Genomic DNA, 25,491 nt, shown 5'->3' with positions numbered 1-25,491 from the left:
CAGGGGGTCGGACTCGATGATCTATTGAGGTCCCTTCCGACCCGAACATCTATGAATCTATGAATAGACACTGGCGCCCAGATTTGTATTTTAGATTCCGCAGATTGGAAGGGGGAGAAAGGAACCCCTTATTAAGTAATTGGAGTCGGAGGCACCAGACAACCAGGACATCTAGTCCGAGCAACCTTCGCATTACCTAATGGCTCTAAGGTAACAGCGGCCACAGTAATACTGAAAGGGGGACCAAGCTTACTGGGATTTAATATACTAAGAGGACAGCAGTTTGTCCTTGAACAAGAGAACTGGCAGTTTGGGCATGCAGTGCCTCACAGAGAAACAGAAGAAACAGCTGTAACTCAATGTAGCATGATCCCACTAACCCTGCCTCCCATGAAAGGAGTACAGAGACCCCAGTATTGAACTCTTCTCGAAGCCACCGAACCAATTCAATGTATCATAAATCAACAGTTAGAAGATGGGACTATTATCCGAACCCACACCCCGTATAACTATCCAGTGTGGTCAGTGCGCAAGACAAATGGAGGGTGGCGATTGACTATTGACTTTCGAGCTTTGAATGCTAATACTGACCCCTTAACAGCTGCTGTTCCATCACTACCAGCCTTGACAGAAAGCATCTGATGCTATGGACCCGTGCGGATGGGATCCGTTGATATCAAAGACATGTTTTTTGCTATTCCCATCCAGGAGAGCCACTGGCCAGTATTTGCTTTTACATGGATAGTGCAGCAGTATACCTACACCGTGTTGCCCCAGGGATGGATACACAGCCCCACCCTGGCTCATGGAGTTTTAGCTACAATAGTTCATGAAGTTCAAGAAAAGTACCCTGACATACGCATGTGGCAGTACATAAATCATGTCATTGTAGGCAGTCAAGACAAAGAGGCTGCCATTAAGGCCTTTGAATCATTGAAAGAAAAAGTGCTTACCTTTGGATTCACACTGTCTGAACAAAAAATCCAAGAGGTCGGGCCCCAGTGTGAATTTCTAGGAATAAAATGGCAGAATGGGGGGCTCCTAATACCAGCTGAGGAGCTGAGAAATACAGTAGAGACCCCGACTCCCACTAATGTGAAAGAACTGCAAGCCCAATTGGGAGCACTCAGTTTTTGGCATATGCATGTTCCTGAGTTTAGCGTATTGGCTGGGCCCTTGTCTACTATGTAAGAAGAGAACTAAATGGGAATGGGGTCCTAAGCATAAATATGCCTTACAAGCCCTTAAAGAAGCAGTAACTGTTCATGCCTCTCTAGCAGCACGACGTCCTGAAGGAGAGCTTTGACTCCATATAGGTGTCTCGGAAGGAGGACCACACTGGAGCCTGTGGCAGGAGTCCTCAGAAGCAGAAGGAAAACCCCTTGGATTCTGGAGCCGAGGCTGGAGAGGGGCAGAAGCAAGGTATACCCTCTTAGAACAGATGTTGTGTGCAGCAACAGCGGCCCTGGAAGCCACAGAAGCACTGAGAGGGGAATTATTCACAGTTATCACTACTCCAATACCTATCCTCGGAATGGCTCTGTCAGACCTCCAACTACCACCTGGGGGGAGAGCCCAAGACGCCACGGTCCAAAGGTGGATTTATTACATTTTGAGCCAAGTCCAACGAGTAACCCCACAGGGACGCCCTGCATTAGTTGAAAGAGTTACTGAAAGTACAATTAATGTTTATCCTGATCAAACAAGCTGCAGTGAACCTTCACCCATCAAAGAAGCACCTCCTTTCTTGCCTGAAATGGAGACCTCAGCCGATGTTGAAGTCTGGTTCATAGATGGGTCTGCTCGAGGTCATGCCTGGAGATCAGCCGCCTTGAGGATTTGAGATGGCAAGCAACTAGTATCACACGGCCTTGGAAAAAGCGCGCAGTATGCCGAGCTCCAAGCAGTGCTCAGTGTGGCTATGTGGGAATTAACAGAAGGTCCGCATCCTAAAAGGCCCATCTATATTTATAATGACTCCTGGATGGTAGTAGAAGGATGTACTAAATGGCTACCCCTATGGAATAAAGAGGACTTTAAAAGACAAGGACAAAACATTTGGAGCCATGAAGAGTGGAAAGCCTTATGGGAGTTAGCCCAAAATAAACTTCCTCTACACATCCGACATGTGAGTGCAGCACATGGACATAAGGCAGGAGAAGGCCCAGAGGCAAAGTGGAATAGGCGAGTCGATCAGCTAACAAGAGAGGAGAGTGTTGAAACCTTGTATGTTGAAGAAAAATTAAAGTGACTAATCCATCATTATCCAATTCCTCCTCCCACTGTACACCTGGGGAATGAGCCGCAGAACGCTACATCAACAACATGACACCCCGGGCGTGATGGAACCGCCCGCCTGGCCGCATCTTGGGGCATTCATGTAACTAAGAGAAAAGCCCAAGAAACAGTCGACGCATGCATCACTTGCCGTGAGGTAAAAATGTGATTAAAACCCTGCCCGACTGTCCCGTTGTGATTACGTGAAGGAAAGGTAGCGTGGCAGGTATGGCAATGTGATTTCATAGGCCCCCTCCCTCGGACTTCCCGAAAGTGACAGTATGCGTTTGTGGCTGTGGAAGTTGCCACAAAAATAACGTTTGCCCGCGCCTCAGCGAGAGCTACAGCCCAGGATGCTTGTGCAGCTCTGGAAACTCTGCTAGCTGTGTATCCACCACCTATAGAACTACAGAGCGATAATGGTCCTCACTTCCGCTATCATCTTGTATATAACTGGACTGCGAAACATAGCATGTTAGGGACATATCACATCCCATATCATCCGCAGTCTAATGGATTAATAGAGTGAGCCAATGGCATCCTCAAATGCAATTTGCAGGTAGCCTCTGGCCTGACTCTTAAAGACTGGGACTTGCACCTGGATTGAGCTATCAACTGAGCCAATAACCGACCCTGTCCGGGAGGTAGCCCTATGCGGCAGGCCTTTGGATTGGATGGTCCCCGTGAGCCGGCAGTAGAGCGACCTAGGGGTGGTGACCTGGGAAAGCTCCAGGCAGGAGATCGAGTAGTAGTGAAGCATCCTCAAGGAAATAAATGGGAGGGGAAACTATTAGCAAAAGGTATGCATAATTCATGGTGAGTATTTAAGTCAGATTTATCTAACGGATAAATTAAGAGCCAAGCTCCTTGTTGTCTTGTTCCCATGGATTGGCTCTGTCCACAAGTGCAGCCATAGCCATTTCTAATCGAGTCTGCCACTGAAGACGAGTCCTGCTCTGTCACTGATCTGACTTGACTGGCATCATGAAGTGGTGGACTGTTATAAATGTACTCTTTTTATTAATGCCTTGTTGTGTTTCCTAGGCAGGGCATGTCTACTATCCTTCTTATTACCCATATATTAATGAACTTGCTCCTGAAGACCTCAAGGAGTGGCCTGACCCTGAAAAGCATTCCCTAGAAACGCGTTCAGATGGCCTTCACGTGGTCCAGCTGCAGTATCCATACTAGAAGAAACCTGCCACCCCGAAGCAAGTAAAGTCCTTATCTCTGAGCAGAAGAAACAGGATAGTTGACTGGCAAGGTGGTAACTGTCAGTGCACCTGTGGCACCAGTTATTATCTTGGGTTCATTCCCTACCTGAAGGCTGGAATGGCTAACTGTGGGAGGGGAGGTGGTTGTTATAGCTCTGCTCGTTTGGGAGTTTGTTGTTACATACTTCCTGAGGGGAACCCCGTTGAGCTCAACACCCCTGAGTTTGTGTCCCCAATAGTGCATTCTGCATCTGTTCAGCCTCTCGAGCCACTGCGCTTATGGGAGAAACTGCCCCCTCCCATCCCTATGGCTGACAACACTCTCCAGCGATGGTGTGAGGCCCACCAGGTAGGAGAGCGCATTACAGGTTGGAACAAAGTTATTACATGGTTTGTGAATCATACCTATACAGAGGTGTGGTGAAATGGTACCCACTTCAATACGACAAGAAATAGGCTGTATCCTCAAGTCTCCAACACTTATCTTCATCCTTTTACATCAGTAAGTTACTAAAGCAAATCAGTGCTATAATTCTGCCACAGCACTGCCATTTCATTAACCCGATACAACATGGTCCCCATGAGCGACAGTGGGAGCTCTTTCGCTCTCTGAAAAGTGAAGCATGGTTACAGGCTCCCGAAGGAAGGATAAATGTGATCTGTGAGAAAACAAGGTGCTCACTACTATCTCTGGCCGTTCCCCCACGGGAGGCCCGGACACCACCCGTGTATAACTCCACACCCTGGTGGAGGTCACAAGTTAAAATCCCAGCCCACCTAACATGACCTGCGTATACGAGTTACCTAATGTGTCATATGTAACAATAGGGCAACATGTTCGTTGGGAAGGATCAAGTCGTTTGCTGCATAAAAATCGAACCACCTGGACTTTATGCCATTCATGTTGCTTAAGAGCTAAAAGTAAAGCCATTGCTCTACTGCAATTAAGTAACCGTACTATTGCCCTAAAATGGCCAAATTTCCTCTGAGACTATGCCTGTCAACTTTACGATACCCACTTCCTAGGTATCAGATGTAGACATGCCACGGTTAGAAAACTAAAATGAAGTAAAAAATAAGCTGCAAAGCCTTAAGGCAAAGGCTTGACAAGACACTCATTTGGCTCTCCTTGCTCGAGAAGGTGGATGAATCATCAGTCTGACTGTCAACGTGCCCGAGCCTTGTAAATGGTATGATAGCTGTTGCCTGGATCGGTGGGCCCGTGGACCTCGAAGAGCCCAAGAACTGCATCCCAGGGTTCTTCACGGTACCCTTTGGACAGTGCTGTTCGGGAACGCCTGACTTCACTGAACTTTGAGGAAAAGAAGCTTGCTGTGTATCAGGAGGTATTGGCAGACAAAACCCTCTCCCCTCCCAGCCTTCACTTCCCCAGGCTGGCCAAGCCCAGCTCTCTTCTCACACAACAACCTCCCCACCTGGGCAGCCCCTGGCTGCAACTGCTCCAGCGTGAGTGCATCTTCCTTGCACACGGGGGACCACAACTGGACACCCCAGTGCAGATGGGGTCTCCCCAGGGCCTGGGCAATGGCACTGCTCCATCCCCATGTCCATGGGAAATACTCCTCCTGGTGCAGGTATCTTTGCCAGGGCTGCATCGCGCTGGAATATCTCATCAGCGTCCTCTCATCGCCTGCACACACAGCTCTGCTTTCTGTTGTGTTTGCCAAGCTGATAACCCTTCTTCAAGACTATTGTTTTGTTACTAGGCCCCACATGAAAAACCTTTTGGTTTTTAATGGTACAGACTCCAGTCATTCCTCCAGTAGTGTCCTGATATGTCTCTGTATGCATTTCCCCACAGCACTCCCCACTTCTTGTACAAAGGTCCATAATAAAACTAGTGAACAAGGCCGGTGCCAAGGGGAACTCCACTAGCAGCCACCTGCACCCTGACACCTCCCTGCCAGCTTTGCACTTTGCCACCTCTCCTCTAGACAGCTCTACCCTGGGTTATTCTGACATCAACAACCGTTACAGGGTAAACCAGGACTTATAGGAAAGGACCTCTGTTTCCAGGTTGGTCATTCATTTTGGGGGGTCTCCTTTTATCCTGAATAAGAACATTTAAAGGAAAGATCAGCAGGACACTTATCTCAGTTCCACGATTGTGAAGTTTTCAACAGAAGCCATTTCAAGATCTACAGTTCTTTAATGAAGACAATTGTAGCAATATCAAACCATACCGGATAAGCTGCTACAATGTACCTTGACTTCTTCCTGCCCCCACAGCGATGTAAGTGTAGCAAAACTATTTCAGCTCTATACCCGTTTCATTCGGGGTTACTGGTACAACAATTTAGCGCGGTTGTATTGATAGAGGAGCCTGCAGATGTCACAATCACCTCCTGGCAGCTCATGCACACTCCCCAGCACCAGCATCCCTCCCCTCCTGAAGCAGTTGGCGGGTCCATCCACGCATATCCTAACACCTTCAGTGAGGAGCACGGTCCCCAGGAGGGGGGAGCCCTGCTGTCTGGTCGGGACCAATAAAGGCATTTTCACAGTTTAGCATGCGGCATGGACAGATGTAACATGTATAGCATTTCAAAGGCCCTTTATAAGTGCTATGAGAGTGACGGGACAGAGGATGCACAAACGACAGCACTCATCTTGGTTAGCTGCATCATGCCAGAGCAAGACTCAACCCGGTTCCTTCTGCCTGGGAAATCTTTCTCCATAATAAAAATCAAAGCATGGCTGCATTTGACTGAGGTTGGCAGTATGGTACTTCTAGAGGCAGATCCCTTGATACCTGCGTGGAAATGAGGCCCAGAAAAATGAAGGCACTTCTCCACGGTTAGGTGGGATGTCTGAGATACAGCAGGGAACTGAGCCTATACCTACTGTGTATAGTCATCAGTCCAGTCCTTGAACAGCCATCCTTCCTTAATGCTTTAAGTACTCCTACTGCAACCACCCCCTTCAAGCCACACAAGAGACTCCTTAAATCACAGTGAAGAAGCTTCATTTCACCAGCAGCAACACGTGCAATGAGTTTCCCCTTTTTAATTTTTGTTGCTATCTGGATAAAAAGCTCCACCTACATTTTCTGGCTCTGTGGGGACAAACAGAGGCGGGAGGTGTCAGAACCTGGACCAGAAGGAACAAGAGGAAATGTTAGCATGGCACACGTGTGCGACTGAAGACCGTCAGTGGATCATGGTTGCTGCGTTACTATTAGGAGAAGACAGAGCCATTATGGCATTGCACACTGGGTGTTTGGAGACCTTTGCATTCGTACCCAAAGCAGACCTCAATGGGCTAGATGTAAGAAAAAAGGAGCAAAATGAGACAGGCGAGAGAAGCCCAAGGAAGTGGCAGGCACCGTGGTCCAGTGGCCTGGGGAGGAGGGCAGGGTCCCGGTCTGGCATCTCACCACCAGTTGAGAGTTAAGTGGCTTATCCCATGCAACTTCCTACATGCATGCCCTGGCCTACAATTTGGGAACACTCTGCCCACTGGTTGTGCCCAGAGACTGTGCAGACAGTCGTGGGCCTAGTGATGATCTTGCTCTGCCTGCAGAAAACCAGAGCCATGGGCTTTGTTCTTGGCCATCTCCCCTGGGGCAGGCAGGAGTGGAAAGAGCAAAGGCCGCTTCAAAGCTGGGGGCACTGAGTGACCTGCTGCTCTGGGAGCGTCCCACGATGGAAGACAAGAAGGGCATGGGGGAGCCAACAAACTTCTGACGTCTTAGAGATGGGGAATTCTGGCTACTGAGCCCGGCAGATAGTTTCATAGGTTCATAGTTGGTCGGGTCAGAAGGGACCTGAGCAGATCATCAAGTCCGACCCCCTGCCATGGCAGGAAAGAGTACTAGGGTCAAACGACCCCAGTGAGGTGTTCGTCTAGCCTCCTCTTAAAGACCCCCAGGGTAGGGGCCAGCACCACTTCCCTTTGGAAGTTGGTTCCAGATCCTTTCCGCCCTGACAGAAGAGTAGCGCCTCCTGATGTCTAGTCTGAATCTACCCTCTGCCAGCTTGTGACCGGTATTCCTAGTCACACTGTCCACATCCCTCCTGAAGTGCGGCGCCCAGAACTGGACGCGGTACTCCAACTGCGGCCTGACCAGTGCTGCATAGAGGGGGAGGATCACCTCCTTGGCCCTGCTTGAGATGCATCTGTGGATGCCCGACAACGTGCGGTTGGCCTTCCTGACCATGTCCCCACACTGTCGGCCCATGTTCATTTAATGACTCCAAGATCCTTTTTTGCCTCTGCGCTGATGAGAAAGGAGTTCTCCAGCCTGTAGGTCTGCTGCTGGTTCTTCCCCCCAGGTGCAGCACCTTGCACTTGTCAGTGTTGAAACCCATCCTGTTCTCATCTGCCCACCCCTGTAACCTGTCTAGGTCCCATTGCAGCCTATTCCTCCTTTCTAGCATGCCCACATCCCCCCACTTCTTAGTGCCATCAGCAAATTTGAACAGGGTGCTTCTTACCCCCACGTCCAAGTCACTGGTGAAGATGTTGAACAGTGCGGGTCCGAGGACCGAGCCCTGGGGGACCCCACTGCCCACATCCCTCCAGGTCAAATAAGACCCGTCCACCACCACTCTCTGGGCGTGGCCCTCCAGCCAGTTAGCGACCCCTCTGACTGTGTAGGGGTCGACACCACAGTCCCCTAGTTTTTTAATGAGAACGAGGTGAGAGACCATGTCAAAGGCCTTCCTGAAGTCTAGAAAGACTACGTCCACTGTGACACCTGCATCCAAGGATTTTGTGACCTGGTCGTAGAAGGCCACCAGGTTGGTCTGACAGGACCTGCCTCGAATGAACCCGTGTTGGTTGCCCCTGAGCATAACCTGCCGGCCCCTGTTGGACATGTGCCAGGATAATTATCTGAAAAAGCTTACCCAGGATCGAGGTAAGACTGACTGGCCTGTAGTTTCCTGGGTCCTTCTTCCTCCCTTTTTTGAAAATGGGAACCACATTGGCCCTTTTCCAGTCCTCTGGCACAACGCCAGAGCACCACGAGTGCTCGTAAAGTCATCCCACGGGTCCCGCAATGACCTCTGCTCATTCCCTCAGCACTCTGGGGTGGAGGTCGTCAGGACCTCTGATTTAAATACATCCAGTCTCTCCAGGAGGTCCCTGACTAGGTCCTCACTGACCCTAAGCTTGGGTGCGCCTCCCCCAGGGCCTGAGGGGGTCCCGGCGGACAGGCTGATCTGGTCCCTGCTCAGGAAAATGGAGGCAAAGAAATCATTAAATAGGTTAGCTTTGTCATCTGGTGCAACAACCAGATTTCCCAGTGTGTCTTGCAGAGGCCCCACATTACCTGGTACCTTCTTTTTGCCCCCTATGTATTTAAAAAAGGACTTCTTGTTCTCCTTGATCCTGGTAGCTAGTCCCAGTCTCATCTCCACCTTGGCCTTCCTGACCACCCCCCTGCAGCCCCGAGCACCCGAGGTGTAGTCTGCCCTGGTGATGGCCCCTCCCTGCCGTTGGGTCTACGCCTCCCTTGAGCTAGGAGACGTTTCCGTATGCTTTTGATGAGCCAGGGGGGCTTTTGCGCCTTCTTGCCCCCTTTGATCCTTGATGCAGCAAAGTGACACAGTGATGAGGGATTTGTGTTTGCTTCCCCTCACTTCCATTAACATCACCGTTGTGTTTTCCTCCAGGTCCCTGGCAGGGGAAATGCCATGGACTCAAAGGATCCTCCTCCTGGCATGTCTTTGGTCCTCAAGCCTGGCTCAAAACCTGGCTCAAAATCTAGCAGGTAACATTGTTCCCATTGGACTTTTTTGCCACCTTTAAATCAGAAAGATGCTTGGTCCCAAGTGTGACGGCTGCTGGAGCAGCAAATTCCAATGCTCTGTGTTCAGAGCTAACACAGGCTGGGGCTGCACACAAGTGTCCAGGGGCAAAGGTAAAATGACATATCCCAGAAACTCAACCAAAGTCTTAGTCCCAGTCAGATAGTAGAAGCTGGGTTGTCTCTTGCCTCCTATCCCTAGAGGCAGTCATGAGGAAGAGGAAGAACAAATGCAGAGCAGGACAAAAGCTAATGGGATAAAACTGCAGCAGAGCAGATTAGATTAAACCCCAGAAAAAAAGCTTCCTAATTGCAAAACCAGTGCAACAACAGAACAGGTTGCCCAGGAGGGAGGTGGGATGTGCTTTGCTGGAGGTTGCAACTGGGACCTCGATGAGCCTTCCTCTGAGGGCCTCTTGCATCTGTGTAGGAGTCAATGAAATGGCCCTGGGGTCTCTTGGCAGCCTAGGGATCTCTGCCTGGTCACTGCTCAGTCCTCCCAGGGGCTGGTGTGTGCCAGGGCCTGGAGGTCTGAATGCTTCTTTGTGGAGCTGGGGGGCTGAGACAACAGCAGCCTTTTCTCTATTCTGTCATTTGGTGTTTGTGTGTCGTCCCCCTGGACACAGGGACAGGCCAGTCTGGCATGTAAACAGCCTGGCCAGAGCCCTGGGGTCTCTTGGCAGCCTAGGGATCTCTGCCTGGTCACTGCTCAGTCCTCCCAGGGGCTGGTGTGTGCCAGGGCCTGGAGGTCTGAATGCTTCTTTGTGGAGCTGGGGGGCTGAGACAACAGCAGCCTTTTCTCTATTCTGTCATCTGGTGTTTGTGTGTCCCCCTGGACACAGGGACAGATGAGTCAAGCATGTGAATAGTCTGGCCAGAGGGTTTTGAGTTGGCTGTTGTGTTTGGCCAGGGCGTGTGTATGTGCACTCGTGTGTGCACACAGCTGGGGTCAGCAGCAGTGAGACTCAGCTCATGCACACTGCACGGGGGCACTGGTGTGCACCATGGGGGAAGCCTAGAGAGCCGGCCGGGGGGCTGGGGCAGCCAGACTAACTGCAGGTCGGTGGGGCTGTGAGCAGGGAAGCCGTCTCTGCGGGTCGGTTCCATGCTGTGCGCAGAAAGGCGAGACATTGTACATGAGCCCTAGTACTCGACCAGCATTGCAGCCCTCCTGGTTCCACCCCTCTCTCTCCCCATTTCCCCGTCCTGTATGTTTATACCGTGTTACCTGGTTGGGGCCGGGCCTGTCCTTCCACATATGGGGGCCCTGGGGGCAGCACAAAGTGGGTCTGACTGGCTGAGCAACACACGCACTAGGAAATCACTCTTGGCTTTATTCCCTCAGGTGTAAGGGGAATAACACGGAGCATGGCGCTGAATGCTGTGGATGACCAGTACTTTGGATGCACTGATGACATGGAACGTGAAGCACCGGCCCTGCTGCAGCAAGAGTTGAAAGGAAATTTCCAATTTAAGGGGCAATGGGAGAACGCATTAAGGAAACGGGAGGAAGTGAATGCAGATCTTGCTATGCCCCAAGACTTCAAAGATCACGGGACAGCAGTAATAGTGTATACCGACAAGGGCTTTCACACGGACTTCATGAATGCAGTGAAGACGAATGGCAAATCTTCATCTTATTACAAAGAAAATTTCAAGTTCAAAGCCATCCATTACTACTTGACAAGAGCTTTACAGCTCCTCGGAGAGAATGCAGAGTGGAGGTACACGGGTGTGGTGTACAGGGGAAGTGAGAACTGGTATCAGTACAACAACTCTGAAATCATCAGGTTTGGGCACTTTGCCTCCACATCTTTAAATAAACGCATTGCTAAGGAATTTGGCAACACCACGTTTTTTACCATCCAAACGTCCTTTGGGGTGAAAATCATGAACCTGTCACTTCAACCCTCTCAAGAAGAAGTGCTAATTCCTGTGAATGAGGAGTTCATTGTGTCCCCAGGAGGGGACGGGAACAACAGCTATGTCCTCAAGAGCACCGGCCGGGCCTGCAGCTATCTTAACTGCGCATACCTGGGGAGTGAGTACTGGGTAGAGTTTAAATGGTGAGGTCTATTAAGAGATTTTCAGCTGGAGAAGAGAGGAAAACAGTTGGGTATCCTAATTAGAGAAAAAACTAAATAAGAGAAACATGAAAAATGATGAATGGAGAAGAGAAGGGAAACTAGACACGTCTCTTTTCCATTTCTCTTAAAGGCATCCAAGAGCAGCAAAGATAACACATAAATAATTATACATAGGAACGCTCTATCGCAAAACACACGGTTTGCTTCTGGGACCCACAGTGCCAGGATCTCATGGAGATTCAGACCTTAGCAGAGTTCAAGACAGATTCCCCCTTTATATACAAATCATGAAAACACCCAGTTATCCCTTATGGGAGAGAAGAATTTCTGTCTAAAAAGAATTCATTTCTTTAGCTCTGAAAGGCAAGGACTTCACGGGGTGATCTCTTTTATTACACCGACTGTATAGTTGGGATAGAGCTAGACACACTTTCAAATGCAAGACATTGTTCTTGACCTGCTGAAGAATATCTTGCACTGGAAAGCTTGTCTAACTCTATCCAGCGGCACAGTTGTTCCAATAAAAGAGTTCATCCCAAGAAATCCTTGCCTCAGGGACAATTTCTGAACCATCAGGGCTACACCATCCCACATACACAACCATACATTTTGGATCTGGAGTCTGAAGCCATCACTACCCCTCAGTGGCATGGAGAGAAACTCCCCCTTCGGCCAGGTCCTTCCAGAAGTGTGCCGGGACGGGGTGGCTTGTGTCTGCTTGTGAAGCGCCTGGGGCTGATATCAGTCAGGGAAAGGAGGCCGGACTAGATGGCAGGCTGTTTAATGGCACTGTGAGAAGGGAGGTGACATCCCTGGCTGGCAGATCACCAGTCACTGCAGCCTCTGACCCAAACCCTCTCTTTCCATTTCAAAGCCCAAGTCTCAGGCTTGTCGTTACACTTCAGGTAGGTGCCTTTCTGCTTTCACAGACCTGAGCCGGCTGCTGGGCACCCCACACAAGCTGCTTATCCACACCTCCCTCCTCTGAGAGCTAGCCCTGTGCTAGCCATGGGTGATGACCCCCATCCGAGCCCCTTCCGTAACCAGCTTCTCCAGCACGTGCCAGATTTGGATCTATTCGACTCCTGATCATTGCTCTTCACTTAACAGGTGTAAAGGAGCCTTTTTACGGTTCTTGGTGTTTTGTTAATCAATCCTTGGCAGTTTTGCTAAAAAACGGACGATGATTCCCCTCCATCCTTAGCCTGTGCCATTGAACGTGGGCAGGATTCGTGTTCAGCCTCAGGGAGGGTTGTCAGTATGAAATGTCTGTGAGGATTTCCCTGACACGCTTTTCTCTGGTTCACAGCTTCGAGCGGAGGCATCACCTTCCACGGCCAGATGAGGCCTTCACTGCTGGGAGGAGCCGTTCTCCTGCTCAATGCTGCCGCTCTCAGGCTGTTTGCTGGAGCCTAAATGTTCAGTCGTCCTTCGCTTTTCATCCCTCAAACAGAGCATTCCCCAGGCACCGGGCTAGTCAGCCATCCAAAGGGACAGGAGAAGAGTAAAAGCATGGTGCTGATACTTCCTTTCACCAGCTTTGATGACATGTTGCTATGAAGGGAATCAAAGGAAAAGACCTTTTGTTCTGAATGCATCTTACCTGACAGGGCATGAGCCGTGGCTGCATGGGTGCTGAATGCACCGTGGGTGCTGTAATCACACATGCAGCTCCGGATGACCTCATTAAAAGATTGCAAAGCTGTGAGAGTCAGATGAGTCGTCTCCTTATGCAGTGATGTGATGGCCCGTGGTCAAGGGCAGCAGTGTTGTGCTGTCCTGGATTTATTCAGTCATTTCATCTCTTTCACACTTTCATGGCAAACATGTCCCAAAGATGAGATGTCTGATGTCAGCTTTGCGTGCTCGTAGGGCACCTTCTGACCCAGGTCCCCAGGTAGGGCTACCCACTGATGACGGGGCTGCGCAGGACTGGGCACTGTCCTCCACTGCATGGCAGTCCTCTTGGCAGGGGAATATTGCTGCCACCACCACCCTTTCCTTGATGAGGTGACCTTGCTTTACCCCTGTCCTGAGAGCCACCAGGCTGGGATGGAATAGGAACAGGCAGGGAGCCAACTCCTCTGAGTTGGGCTATGATGGCCAGATGGTGAGGGTGTCTTTCCCAGGGGGCATCTCTCCCCAGATGCAGGCAGCTCCAACAGACTCTGACACATCTCTACTTTTGGGAGCCCAGTTGTCGTGCACATGATGGAAAACCTTTTGGACCAAGACTGCTCAATCCAAAATGCAGCAATCTCTGTCCAGAAACCTTGGCGCCTTCTCCTCACCCACAGATCTCCCTCTTCTCTGAGTTCTTCTGACCATGACAATCATATAAGGAAAGGGAGTAAGGCACAAAGAAAGGATTGGGCATCCCTGCTCCTTTCCTGGGTCTGCGCCTTGCAGGGCTGGAAGCCCTTCCAGCTGCTGAGCACACCCCAGCAAGTTCAATTAGGAGTGGAGGAGATGTGGATCCATTGTAGGAGCTTTCACTGACTGTAGCCCAGGTGTCCATGTGTTGGGCCAGGCGACTGGGCAGATGGTTGAAAAAAAATTGAAATACAATATAATGGATGTGCACTGTCAGGCATCTAGCGGGACTCATGGCTGCGGTGGCAGCAGGGGATCAATAGACAGGAAAACAGAGGCCAATGAGAGACCTGGCCAAGAAGATGCCATCGAGCTGGTGGCCAGCCCAGCCATGGAAATGTGGGGTGTCCAGCAGTGGTTGCAAACCTTCCTGTCAAGAACTAGAATTGCAAGGAGCCCTTTGGGAGGGGCCTGCCCCGAGCCTCAAGTCAGATTGCAGCCAGAAGGGTTACCGTATTTACCCACATCCAAGATGACTCTGAATTTAAGATGAAACCTTGTCCTGATCTGGCTCTGCTGTTATTTCTCTCTCACCCGTAGCTGAACACATTTACCTTCACCTGCCCAGCATCTCCCTCACACTTGTCTTTGCCTCACCTGTGAGCCGCTCGTCATCTGCTGGCTTTGCACCAGATCCTGATTGCAGATATCCACAAAAATCTGCAGAAGCAGAGGCAGATAGCGCTCACCTCCATGGCCTCGGTTGTGCCCTGCAGTGAACCACACTCGTACCTCTTGGGCTCGACATTCGTTCTCTCTCAGCTTCGTTGCTAGAGCAAGCAAGGAATGTATTGCTCCCCCAACTGGAGTCTAAATACGGGTCAAGCTGCCCCGGATGCACTGGCAGAGGGTAGGCGCTGCCTGCCTGGGCTGCCTGCCTGTGTGGGGGAGTCCTGAACACCCCTCGCCCCTTTTCTTTGCTGTGCCGGGTGTGGCACTACACCCCTGTCCCAGACCCTCCGACCCCAGAAGCAGTTCAGTCTGGTCCACAACGAGTCCCAGGTGAGAGAAGACCCACGATGATGGAGTTGCAATTGAGCTGCGCAGGCCAGGGCTCACACCCCAGGCTCATAAGGGGACCTCCAGGAAATAACAATGGTCACAGGTCGTGACTCAGTTTCCCTGCTCCCTACTGAACTGGCCAGGAGAAACTTCGGTACAGAAACCTGAAGCTGAACTGTATCCTGCCCTCCTCTCCCTCCCTGCCAGCCAGCTGCTGGGTTGGTGTATCGCTGCCAGCTCCCAGCAGAAGAGGTAATCTGCCCGGACTGAGGCCAGTCACCCTTCTTATCTCTGGGGCTGGTAACCCTGGGCAGCTCCTGCCACCTCCCCAGCTGCTTGGTAACTTCATTTTATGCTGGGTGTTGGTCCATGAGGATCCCAGTTCAGGCGCCTGACGTGAGGGATGGGTATGGAGAGGGGATGATGTGATGGGGGTGGCTGGACTCTGATCCCGGTGTCCCTCCCATGCCTGGGCTCTTGTGACATTGCAACCCTCTGGCCAGCTGGGTCTGGCGCCGTCCCTACGGGCTAGCCCCTATGCCTGAGACCATAGAGGCAGAACTGGGTTTCTTACTGCCTTCCTACCTGCTTCCCATGATGCTTTGCCTACAGCAACACACAGTCAAGCAGCTCCTGGTCTGACACGTGCCAAGGGCTCAGCCGGTCCAGGACTCAGCAGGTAACACATAACCAAGAGCCACGGCCGTGCCTTTATCTAAGCCGTGTCCCTGATCAAAGCAGCCCCAAATCCAGTCTTGAAACATCAGCCCTTCAAGTCACACGTGGAATCACTTCCCTCCAGCCAACATTCACCTGCAAATCCCTTCTAGAAAAGACCGAAAACACAAAGGCAGGGGTCCTTCCTTGCACTATGCGTTTGTGTAGATGAAGGTTTCATCCCACGATCTGGAGGCTGAAATGTCCGCCAGGTTGCAACACCATCGCATTGAAACCAGATGGCTCCCGTGGTCTTCGCAGATGTACTGCAGCAACCTGAATTTCAAGTGCCTGAGAGGAACACTAGCTCTAAACCCCCTTCCCCATCCCCTCCCCACCCCACCCATGCATCCAGAGCTCAATCTGCAATTCAGCATGGTGAAACGATTCAAAATATATATAGTCCTGCCCCTTAAAAAGCAATGAAATGTCACAGTTTCCTTATGGACACCTACACAACCAAACACGTGCGGGGAGAGTGAGTAGCAGAGAGGACCCGGGTCTGGCAGTTGCTTTGGGCAGGATTTGGGGGAAGGCACCGGGGAAAACCAAAGCTAGAAGTGCAGAAAGAGCATCAGAGCAGCAGCATGGATTGCCAAAATGAGTCCTCCGAACAGCCCGGGGCTCTGCTTGCTGGCGACCCTGATGCTGCCTCCTGTAATACAAAGACAGGAAACAAATGACTTTCTAGAGTCACTTCATGCTGTCACACACACGCACGTGCCCTCCCCAGCTTCCAGCACGGACCCGGTCATCGCACAATGCTGCCCAGTAACGTGACAGACCATTCGCTCCCCGGGCTTGGCCCTGCCTTACTTCATGGGGGCGAATGGCATCTCAGACCCTCCCCTTGGCGCATTCAGGGCTCCCCACTGACTGTGCCTAGATCTGAGTGACCCTAAAGGTCGCAGCCCCTGGGCCTGACTCTGTAGCTGGCTTTGGAAGAGGGCTCTGGTTTCCCTGTGTGCTGCGGGTCCCTGCTTCAGGTGCTGCCGCATCCGTCCAGCTGAAAGGTCCTAACCAAGGCTCTGTAGTGGTCTGGCTCTCCTGGGCCATTTGCTGCAGGGCTGTTTCACGCAGGTGTGCTCTCAGATGCACGGCTGTCAGCGTGTGCAATTCAGCCCTGGTCCGAACAGCAGCCTAAAGTGCATGCACGCTGCTCAGTGGTCTGCACTGCACAGTTTGCTGTCAGCAGCCTGAGTGCACCCACACATGTGTGAGTGCACACACACACACGGCCTTTAAGGCAATAAACCCCCGGCTTTTTGTCAGGAGAGCAGCCCATGCCGTGCGATGCAGGCCATCTGCCGATCAGCGCTGACAAAGCCTGTACGGGCAGTCCCTTGCTTCTGTCTGCTTCAGCAGTCCTCCAGCCACAATCCCACAATGCTCCTTGTTGTTCTCTTTGCTTGGGGCTTCAAGCTCCCTTCACCACCAAATGACTGGATGATTGATGCCTCTTTAAAATTGCTCAGTGTTATGCAAAACTCTCCAGCCTGCCAGCGCATGTGTGCAAGCAGACCAGCATGGCTTATACTGGCAGGGAGCTGCAGAGGTCACATCTAGTCCATCCCCTGCCTGAGGCAGCACCAGCCCTGTGCAAACCAGCCCAGACAAATCCCTAGTTTAAACTCTTCATAGAACTACTGTCACCTCTGACATGCCGCAGACATCACGCAGGGAAAGCAGGGGGACCACGGCGGCCAACATCCTGCTGCTGCAAAGGTTAATAGATGCACCAGAGATCCAGGCAGAGGCTGTGCCCCCACCATAGAGGAAGGCAAAGCAGTCTGACCGGGGAAGAAAATTCCTTCCTGGCCCCAAATGCAGCATTGGTCTGACCGTGAGCGGAGGGGCAAGCCCCTCTAGCCAGGACCCTCTGGGTTTGGTCCCTGCAGGAGCTTCGGCACAACCCAGTCCCCATCCCCAGCCGGGCTGCAGCCAGCACCCAGCACATCCAAGGGAGGCTTAAAAAAACCCAATGCATGTGCAGGGCATGCAGGTTTGTGGGTATAAGCAGGGCAAGAACCAGGGCCAGGCTGTGGCAGGGGTCTCCAGGGCCACCAGGAGGGAGCAGGATGGATGCCTAGAGCCTCCCCCATGCTGCAATCCTTTATCAGGGGGCTCCAGCAGGAACCCGACCGCAGGAGGAGACCCTCGCTGAGCAGGGAGCCCCTGAGCTTTGCAACAGGCTGAGTCCGGGTGGGGATGGCGGTGTCGAACCACGCTGCCCCGGAGAGCCGGCTGCTGCCCCACACCCAGGACCAGCTTCAGCGGGCAGACAGGGCAATGCTGCCAGCTCTTCCCCTTCCCTCCCATCTTCCCTGGCTTGAACCTGCAAAATGAAGTCAGAGTTTGCCTTCTATCCCGCACTGAAAACAGCCAGAGCAGGAGCAGGGCCTCCAAATGGCTTTATTAACCCACCGTGGGTGACAGCATCATGCTTTGGTCGACAGTGCCCATTGCTACCGCAGCCCGAGGCAGCAAGGTGAGGCCAGTTTCTGCGCATGGGGCATTGCAGCCCTGCATGGCCTGGCTGGGGCACAAGGCATCTTTATCAGAGAAGCGGTGCCCGTGCCCCATGGTCCAGCTGGGGTCTGAGCCCCACGGTTACGTTGCTGGTCTGCGCGTGGGGAGAATCATCTCTTCCTCCCCAGGGATGAGCTTCACTGGCTGGCCATGCCCAAGCACCGTCCTCCACTCCTTTGAGGCCCAGGGGACGGTGGCTCTGGTTCTTCGGGCGCGGTGGGGTGCCCGTCTGTGCCATCCACCTTCACGGGCGGCTGCATGAAATAGGTGGGCAACAAAGCCTTGCTTACTGTGGGGCTCAGAGAGGTGTAACAGCCCAGCTCCAGCCCAGCCTGTGCTACAGCAGACATCGAGCTGAGGGAAATGAGATCTAGCTACCAGGATGTGGGGGCCATAGAGTAGCTAAGGGGTCCAGAGCCTGCCCCTGGGTGACCCAGCTGTGCGAACACCTGAACCCTTGGGCTGGAGAGTCACAGAAGCTGGCCTTCTGCATCCACAGCGGGCTGCTGGGCTGCCGAGCTCAGGTGGGCCTGGGACCCTATGGCAATGGCTGTGAAAGGCAGATCCCTCCCACACCCCCTGGCTTTGCTTTCACCCCTGCCAGCATCTCAGAAGCAGGGAGTCATGAAAGCATCTGCTGCATCACAAGGGGTTAAAAGGAACCGGGGAAGGGGAAGGTGTTGCTGAGAAGCTGTGTATTTTCTTTGCACCAGCCTCTGCAAAGGAAAACCACGAAGCTGTGGGCAAAAGAGACGTGCAGAACAACACCCACAAAAAGGGCGCTGGTGGGGGCGCTGGCAGAGCTCGGGGGCCAGGGACAGGAGGCTGTGGGTTGTCCTGCACAAGGCACAGCTCAGAGGCAGCTGGAAGGGGCAGCTTTCATACCACCTGGGGGGTTGGTGCCTGGTTCTGCACCGAACCGGGGTTTCCTGTGCATGGGCAGTCACCTACTGCATCGCCCCTGTGCAGCCGAGCTCTGTATGCACCAAGGGCTTCCTACCAACCCCATGCACATCCCTGCAGCCCCCAGCCAAGCCCACCCAGCTGGGGCTTTGCTTGCCCTCCTTTGTCCCTCTGCCCATGACAAAGCATGGTGGGCCCATCAACCCCCACCTCCCTGCAAGGGGACATATGCTTCCCCTCCACCATTTCTTCTCCCCTACAGCATGTCTGCACCACAGGGCAGCTGTCTGTGCAGCATCCTCGGGGAGACCCAGCCTTTGGGGAAGGGGGTTTCTGCTGGGGTAGCCCTTGCAAAGATGCTAGCAGTGTCAGGGAGACCAGCCACCCATGGCAGTGTCGGTGATGAGTTATTCTTGCAACAGGGAGACTCCTACCCGCACGCTTCAATGTGGTTCAGGCAAACACCCGGGGCAGGACAGGACACTTGGGTCCCAGTCCCTGCCATCGACCAGGCAGAGGAGGGCTGTACTTGTGGCAGTCGCCCACATCTCAGAGAAAGGGAATTTAACACTAAGCTAGGGAGCAAACAAGGGATGCAGCCACCTCATTAAGTAACACCAGGTCCAGTGAGGCCGGTGTTACTTCCAGTGAAGGCCATTAGCCATTGGCATGCTGCACTGAACCGCAGGCTCCCATCCCTCCCTTGATGTCTTGTGCCCAGGGCAGGATGCTTTCCTGGGCAACCAGCTTCCTCCAGACAAACAATGTTTTCAGTACATGGGCATCTGCCTGGGTTTCCCTGGCGTGTGTCCCTTCTAGCCCTAGGCTGCGAATCCTGAGCCCCGCTCCGGGGAGGTTGTATTAGTCCCTGTTATACATGCGGGGAAGCTGGGACAGTGGGAAAGAAGCTTTGCATGCCACACCAGGTCAAGGTGATCTCTCAACTTAAGGATCGTTGTCACCAGGTAACGAGTGCACATCCAAGGCCTTACGCTGGCCCGTCCTCTGATGGGCTGGATCACAGACCGCAGGCATTGCTTGGTTTCCCAAAGAAGGGCTGAGGGCTGCCTAGTGCGATTAAGCTCACCTGAAACCCAGGACACATTTTGACCTGCTGTTTTCGAGTTGTCACGCTAGCCTGGAGTTTGTTCTACTGATCTGCTGGGGGTGAAGTGCTTTCCTCTGCCCGCTAATAACTGATGCTCTGGCGTATTTCTGTGCTTCCTGGTCATGAGCATTAAATCACTTGTTTGCACCAGACGGCAGGAGCTTGGGGTTTGCAAAGGCAGCTGGGTAGGGCTCTCCCAGCTGTGCGTGCTGCAAGTCAGGCCAGGAGCAGATTTAATCTACTGAATGGGCATGTTTACACGTGCATTTACTGCGCAATAATTTACTGCTCAGTAAATTACTGCACAGTGAGCGGTTTTTAGGCCAGCCTCTACACATGCAAGCGTTACAGCTCAGTAATGCTGTGTGTGGACTGACTTGGGACAAAAGTTAGCAAATTTATACCCAAGTCAGCATAAGTCACCATAGTTACTGCACAACACCTGCATGCACGTGTAGACACGTGCCTGTACTGTGCAGTAAATTCGGTTACTGTGCAGTAACCTAAATTACTTTGCAGTAACGGTGCACGTGTAGATGCACCCAATGTGTCTGGATGATGTACACTCCCCGCCGCCCCGTGCAACAGACCCAACAGGACAGACTTACCAGAGTTCTCCACGCAGACGTGGTTCTTCTCTCCTGCAAGACAAACAGCCGGCGTTAAACACCTGTCAGGTGCTAGGGGTGTAGGTTGTAGCGGTGTTGGTCTAGGGACATAGGCAGACAAGGTTCTTTGGGTAAATCCAATCTCTTTTATTAGGCCAACTAAAAGCCCTGGCCATTTTCAAGGGGCCTAGATCAAGCTGCAGACGTGCAGGTCCAGCAGAAGCCCCCAAAGCCTGTTTCTGAGTGGCCATCGTGTGAACCTTTGAAGATATGACAACCAGCTTGGGCAGCAAAGGAGAGCAAGCCATGACCATGTCTGACTAAACCAGCCATGAGCTCCATTTACACGAAGCACAAGGCCTGAAAGAAGACATCATAAGGGAAGATCCATACATTAAATAATCCAAATACACTGTAGCATAGCTGTAGTTTATAGTCATGGAAGGAACCAAATGTCTTAGAGTCTATTTTGCTCTAACGGATATATTTTTGTGAAGGTTTTTAGCTAAGTTGTAGGTAAGTTTAAAAATAAGTAGATCAGTTTAAAAATGAAACGGCCTCATCAGAGAAGACCATGAACGAAGGGAAAGAAACAGGCCAGGGTTGAACAGTATTCCACAGTGGGGAAAGAAAGGAGAGAAGAAACCTTCCCTTTTACTTTCCCAGGGATGTAAATCCCAACTAATCGACACCGTCCAAGTCCACAAGAGCCCCAGTTCAGTCCAGTTCCCAAAGTTTCAGGGAAACAAAGACACGTAAATAAAACCAAGCAGTGAATATCATTAGAATATTTCAAATGACCCATCTCTAAATAGGGGGGATAAGCTGATGGGAAATTTGGTGGGGAACTCAGCATATTCAAGAAGTCCTGATGCCAGTCTCCCCCATCCTGAGTGTCCCCAGCCTGGGGTAATCTCAGGGACACGGATAAACTTTGGGATAAATGTTTGCCTTTTGTATTTTGAACTGCAAGCAGCTAAAAGGTCGGGCCGGGGGTGTTGTATCTGCATCTTTTATCTATAGGCAACCTGCAAAGTGACCTGTCATCTGGCAACAACCTTCACTGTCCCCGAACCCTGAGGACTTGTAAACCAGTTGCAGTCTCACCTGCCAGCGTCCACCCCGTTCTGCAGGGGTCTGGGGCTAAAGCTACGGGGAAGCATTGCTAAAGGCTGAAAGGAAACAGAAGGAGCGTGGAGATCCCATTTTCCTCCATGTCCTTGCTCACCAGTGTCCCCGGCTCCCCCCTCCCCGAGGCAGCCCGGGCGCGGGTCCCAGCCCGCCAGGCACTCACCGCCCAGGTAGGCGCAGTTGAAGTGGCTGCAGGTGCGGTTGGTGCTGTGCAGCACAATGACGCTGCTGTTTCCCTGCCGGGTGACGTTGGACACGGCGAACACCTCGCCGGGAGGGATCAGCACCTCCTTCTCAAAGCCCAAGAAGGAAAAGTTCTCGATGTGGGCCCCGAAGCAGGAGCGCAGCATGAAGAACGTGGCGCTCTTGTAGCCCTGCGAGACGGAGGCATCCAGGGACGAGGAGGTGAACTGTCCAAACCGGACCGGGCCTTTCCCCTGGACCTCGACGTGCCGGGAGCCACCTCCCCGGTAGAGCTGGTTGCGGTACATGCGCCCGCAGTCCTCCCGCAGCAGCTGCAAGGCTCTGCTCAGGTAATAGTGCAGGGCCTTGAAGGGGAAGGTGCGCAGGTAGGTGTCTCGGGACACCCCCGCCTCTCGCACTGCTGTATTCAGATCCCGGTAAAGCGGCTGGACGGAGTCCGTGTAGACCAGGAGGGCGATGCCATGCACGTCCCGAAAGCCCGCAGGCAGATGCAGCCCTTTTTTCTTCTCGGCCCAGACAGCCGACAGGTTCGTCCACATCCCGTCCAGCAGCGCATGTCTGGCTCTTTCCTCCTGCAGCAGCCGCGGAGCAGCCGCCTCCATTTCCTCCGTGCACCCGATGTACTGGTCATCGAAGGAGTCGGGTGCCATCCCCAGCTGCCTGGGAGCCTGGCACCGCACCTGGAGGTGGGGGAAGGAACAGAGACCCCATCGCACCGGCTCCGCCTGGCACCAGTGACACCTGGGATCTGTGCAAACCTGGCCAGGTCCCAGATCCCCAGGAATGGTGCAAGAGCTGGACGTGGCTCCCAGGCCTGCCTGGATTTGCAGCCCCTAAGCTGCTGCATCATTTGTGGGTGGCTGCATTGCTCGTGCGCACCAGGATGGGGGTCCATACCGTCCCGATGGGTAGAGCACTTGCCCTGCAAGCAGGACCCCAGGCTCTAGGCCCACTTCACCCTAAGGGATTACAAACCCACTAGGCCAGAGTACAGCCCAGAGGAGCCAGGATGCAGCACCTCCAGGGGCTTGGGCCCCTGGAAAAAGCAAGAGACGTGACCCTGTGAGGGGAGCAGGCAGCAGGATCATGAGCGAGCCAGGACTAGGTTTCACCTAAGCACTGGCTCCATCTCCTTGCCCCGGGGAACCGCCAGCCGGTGCAGGATGGTCCCTGATTGACAGGGCAAGGCGCCCCGATCCCGGGGAGGGCTGGGGCTGGGAGTTCGCCAGGGCTGGGAAAGGCTTTTGTGCTTCGTTCGCATGGAGTCAGCTACCTGGGGGGGGCTCAGCCAGGTCTGCGCCCACAGGTAAGTCACAGCGAGGGCCAGGGGCCTCATCTCCATCACCCGGTGCACCTGCAGGAGGAAGGGAAATGCAGCAAGCAGGTTAGTGGGAACAGGTCCAGTTTCTGTGGGTGAGATATCATCTCCCGAGAGCAAACAGCTAGTGACCCAGGACAACAAACTGTGCTCCTGCAGAGCCTTTGCTGCCTCTGCCAAGGAGGAAGCTCTGAGTTTGGAGTGTGCGACCGTCCCGGGCTTTAGGATTGAGGCGATCTCCACCCCCACCGGGACCTCTTCACGGAGAGCGGGGGCTTGGCCAGAGAGCCGAGCAGGGCAAAAACACAGGAATAATGTCTAGTGCAAATCTCCAGTTTCCAGGACGTTTGCTGATTCCTTTTTTTTTTAAATTATTTTTAAATGAATACAAACTGAAAATGAATCCAGCATCATAGAAACGTTGGATTCATTTTCAGTTTGCATTCACTTAAACAATAATTGCACACACATCCACCCTCACGCACACACATACATGCTGCCTTTCCCGCACACACAAACACATGCAGGTATGTAGACACACAAACGTGTCCAGATACATATCTATACAACTAGACACACATGCACGCACAACCTGCCCCACATAAGCACACACACACAAGCCCCAAGCTCTCCTCTTGGTTATACTCAGAGAGGCGTAGTTAGCCGTTGTAGTCAGAGCTCAAGCAGAAAGAAGCCTTTCCAGGAGGCGTGGCAGCTTGTGCAAAATAAATATGTATATTGACTTTGGTTAGTCTCTAAGGTCCAAATCCGTCCTGCTCTTCTGTTCCCACGTCCTGTTCTCAGGAGAAGTCCCCACGCACTGAGGGGCTCAGCCACTGTCACAGCTGTAAGACCCACGTGCAGGCAGACACTGGGGCTGTCTCCCGGATGCTGCGCAGAGCCCGCGGCCTGGCTCCCACCCTCCTGGCCGGGATACAGAGACAGGGAAGTCCAGGCAGGTCCCGAGGGGCTCTCCGGTGGTGCTGGCTCAGCACATCCAGCCAGCACCAGCACCAGCACCCAGCTCTAGGACATCAGCTGCCGACAAGCCAGGGCTCATAGCAGTGTAATAACCCATTTCAGAGGCCCCAAATCTACTGGCTTACATTTCAGCACTTAGATTTTACAGCAGAAAACGCCCCAAATGGTCCGTGTTGTCCTACACAGACACAACCAGCAGCGCACACCCCGGTCTCAAGGGAGGTAACGGCACCTTTCCCAGGTCAGCGCAGCTCCTAGAAGGCCCTGCAAAGAGGTGACGCAGGAGGCTCTGAAGCTAGGCAAGCCCAAGCTTTGGGGAGCACAGCCGTGCACGCAGCAGCGCCACATCCACAGCCCTGTGGTGAGTTTTTTGCCCTTGCAGCACCTGACAGATCTTCCCAGGGAGCACCGTGTGCACCCTCTGCTCCCCCGCAGCAGCAGGGAAGAGGAACCCACCTTCGGTTTGTTTTGCACCGATCTTCTCTTGCAGCAGCTGCTGGGAGGCCCTGGGGTTGTGTCCCGCTCGTCTGAAGGCGGCCCCTGCTCTTAAAGCCTTATCGCAGCCCGCCAGCCTCCTTTGATCAGACCTCAGGGAAGGAGCTGAACGGGCGGCACCTTTCAGCACCTGGTTTGCACAGTGGGTGGAGGCCAGTGTGATTTCATCGGCGGCCGACTGCCCTGTCCAGCCTGTCTGGGACCTGCCCCGTGGGAGCCCTGTGAGTCAGGGCTGAGGAAGAAGAGTAGATCATGAACCTAAACTTTCCCTCAAGGTGCAGCAAGGGAAGTTGAGATGAGATATCCGGAAGAATTTAGCACTGAAACAGGCTCCCCAGAGACGTGGTGGACTCTGCATCCTTAGAGGTTTTGAAGGATAGACAAAGCCTGGGCTGGGATGATGTAGTTGGGGCTGGTCCTGCTTGGAGCAGGGGGGTAGACTAGATGTGACCTCCTGAGCACCCTTCCAACCCTCATTTTCTATGATTTTATGATGAAGATATGTTCCCCTGAGCTAACGATCTGGCCCTGGGTAGCTGAGACGATGAAGAGCTGGTGCATGGCAGGAAGGGGCTGTGAAGCCAGCAGCACCGCTGCCACTCTGCATTACTGCCCTGGGATCACTCTTAGCCCAGCGAGTGTGAGGAGGCTCACACCTTTCCATCCCGCACAGACGGCGTGCCAGAGCTGCACACAGGGAGTTAGGGGCATCCATGTGAGGAGGGAACCGAGACCCCAAGCCTGGAGATGCTTGCGGGGGGACCCGAGTAA

General features: G+C 52.9%; 2 protein-coding genes across 6 annotated transcripts in view; one reads left to right on the top strand and one right to left on the bottom strand.

The window, feature by feature from the left end:
- LOC102378393 (ecto-ADP-ribosyltransferase 5-like) overlaps positions 1 to 13,738 on the top strand; it is a 23,628-nt gene extending 9,890 nt beyond the window's left edge. Inside the window, exons 2-4 of one of the 2 annotated variants that reach the window (XM_025213766.1) lie at positions 9,131 to 9,228; positions 10,610 to 11,305; positions 12,661 to 13,738. In XM_025213766.1, the coding sequence (XP_025069551.1) occupies positions 9,147 to 9,228; positions 10,610 to 11,305; positions 12,661 to 12,767 (885 nt within the window). In that variant the 5' untranslated portion in view covers positions 9,131 to 9,146 and the 3' untranslated portion in view covers positions 12,768 to 13,738. Of the gene's footprint in view, positions 1 to 9,032; positions 9,229 to 10,609; positions 11,306 to 12,660 lie in introns of those variants that run through there. The other variant, XM_006032086.3, reaches the window with a different exon arrangement.
- A 2,157-nt stretch (positions 13,739 to 15,895) lies between these two features.
- LOC102377837 (ecto-ADP-ribosyltransferase 5-like) lies at positions 15,896 to 24,951 on the bottom strand. 4 transcript variants are annotated; one of them, XM_006032085.3, is made up of 5 exons: positions 24,682 to 24,951; positions 23,200 to 23,280; positions 21,886 to 22,606; positions 20,592 to 20,624; positions 15,896 to 16,098 (listed from the first exon to the last, which is right to left on the bottom strand). In XM_006032085.3, exons 2-5 carry the CDS (start codon positions 23,266 to 23,268, stop codon positions 15,998 to 16,000), a joined length of 924 nt encoding a protein of 307 aa, XP_006032147.1. In that variant the 5' UTR covers positions 23,269 to 23,280; positions 24,682 to 24,951; the 3' UTR covers positions 15,896 to 15,997. The 4 variants fall into 4 exon arrangements, with proteins under 4 accessions (XP_006032147.1, XP_006032145.1, XP_014379420.1 ...); XM_006032083.3 differs by lacking the exon at positions 15,896 to 16,098 and adding an exon at positions 17,839 to 18,226 and having other exon boundaries at positions 24,682 to 24,825; XM_014523934.1 differs by lacking the exons at positions 15,896 to 16,098; positions 24,682 to 24,951 and adding exons at positions 17,839 to 18,226; positions 24,351 to 24,367.
- Between the last annotated feature and the right edge of the window lie 540 nt (positions 24,952 to 25,491).

Source organism: Alligator sinensis, unplaced genomic scaffold (genome assembly GCF_000455745.1).
Source record: "Alligator sinensis unplaced genomic scaffold, ASM45574v1 scaffold364_1, whole genome shotgun sequence".
NCBI classification, from domain to species: Eukaryota; Metazoa; Chordata; order Crocodylia; family Alligatoridae; genus Alligator; species Alligator sinensis.
This window is presented reverse-complemented; position numbering and strand designations above follow the sequence as displayed.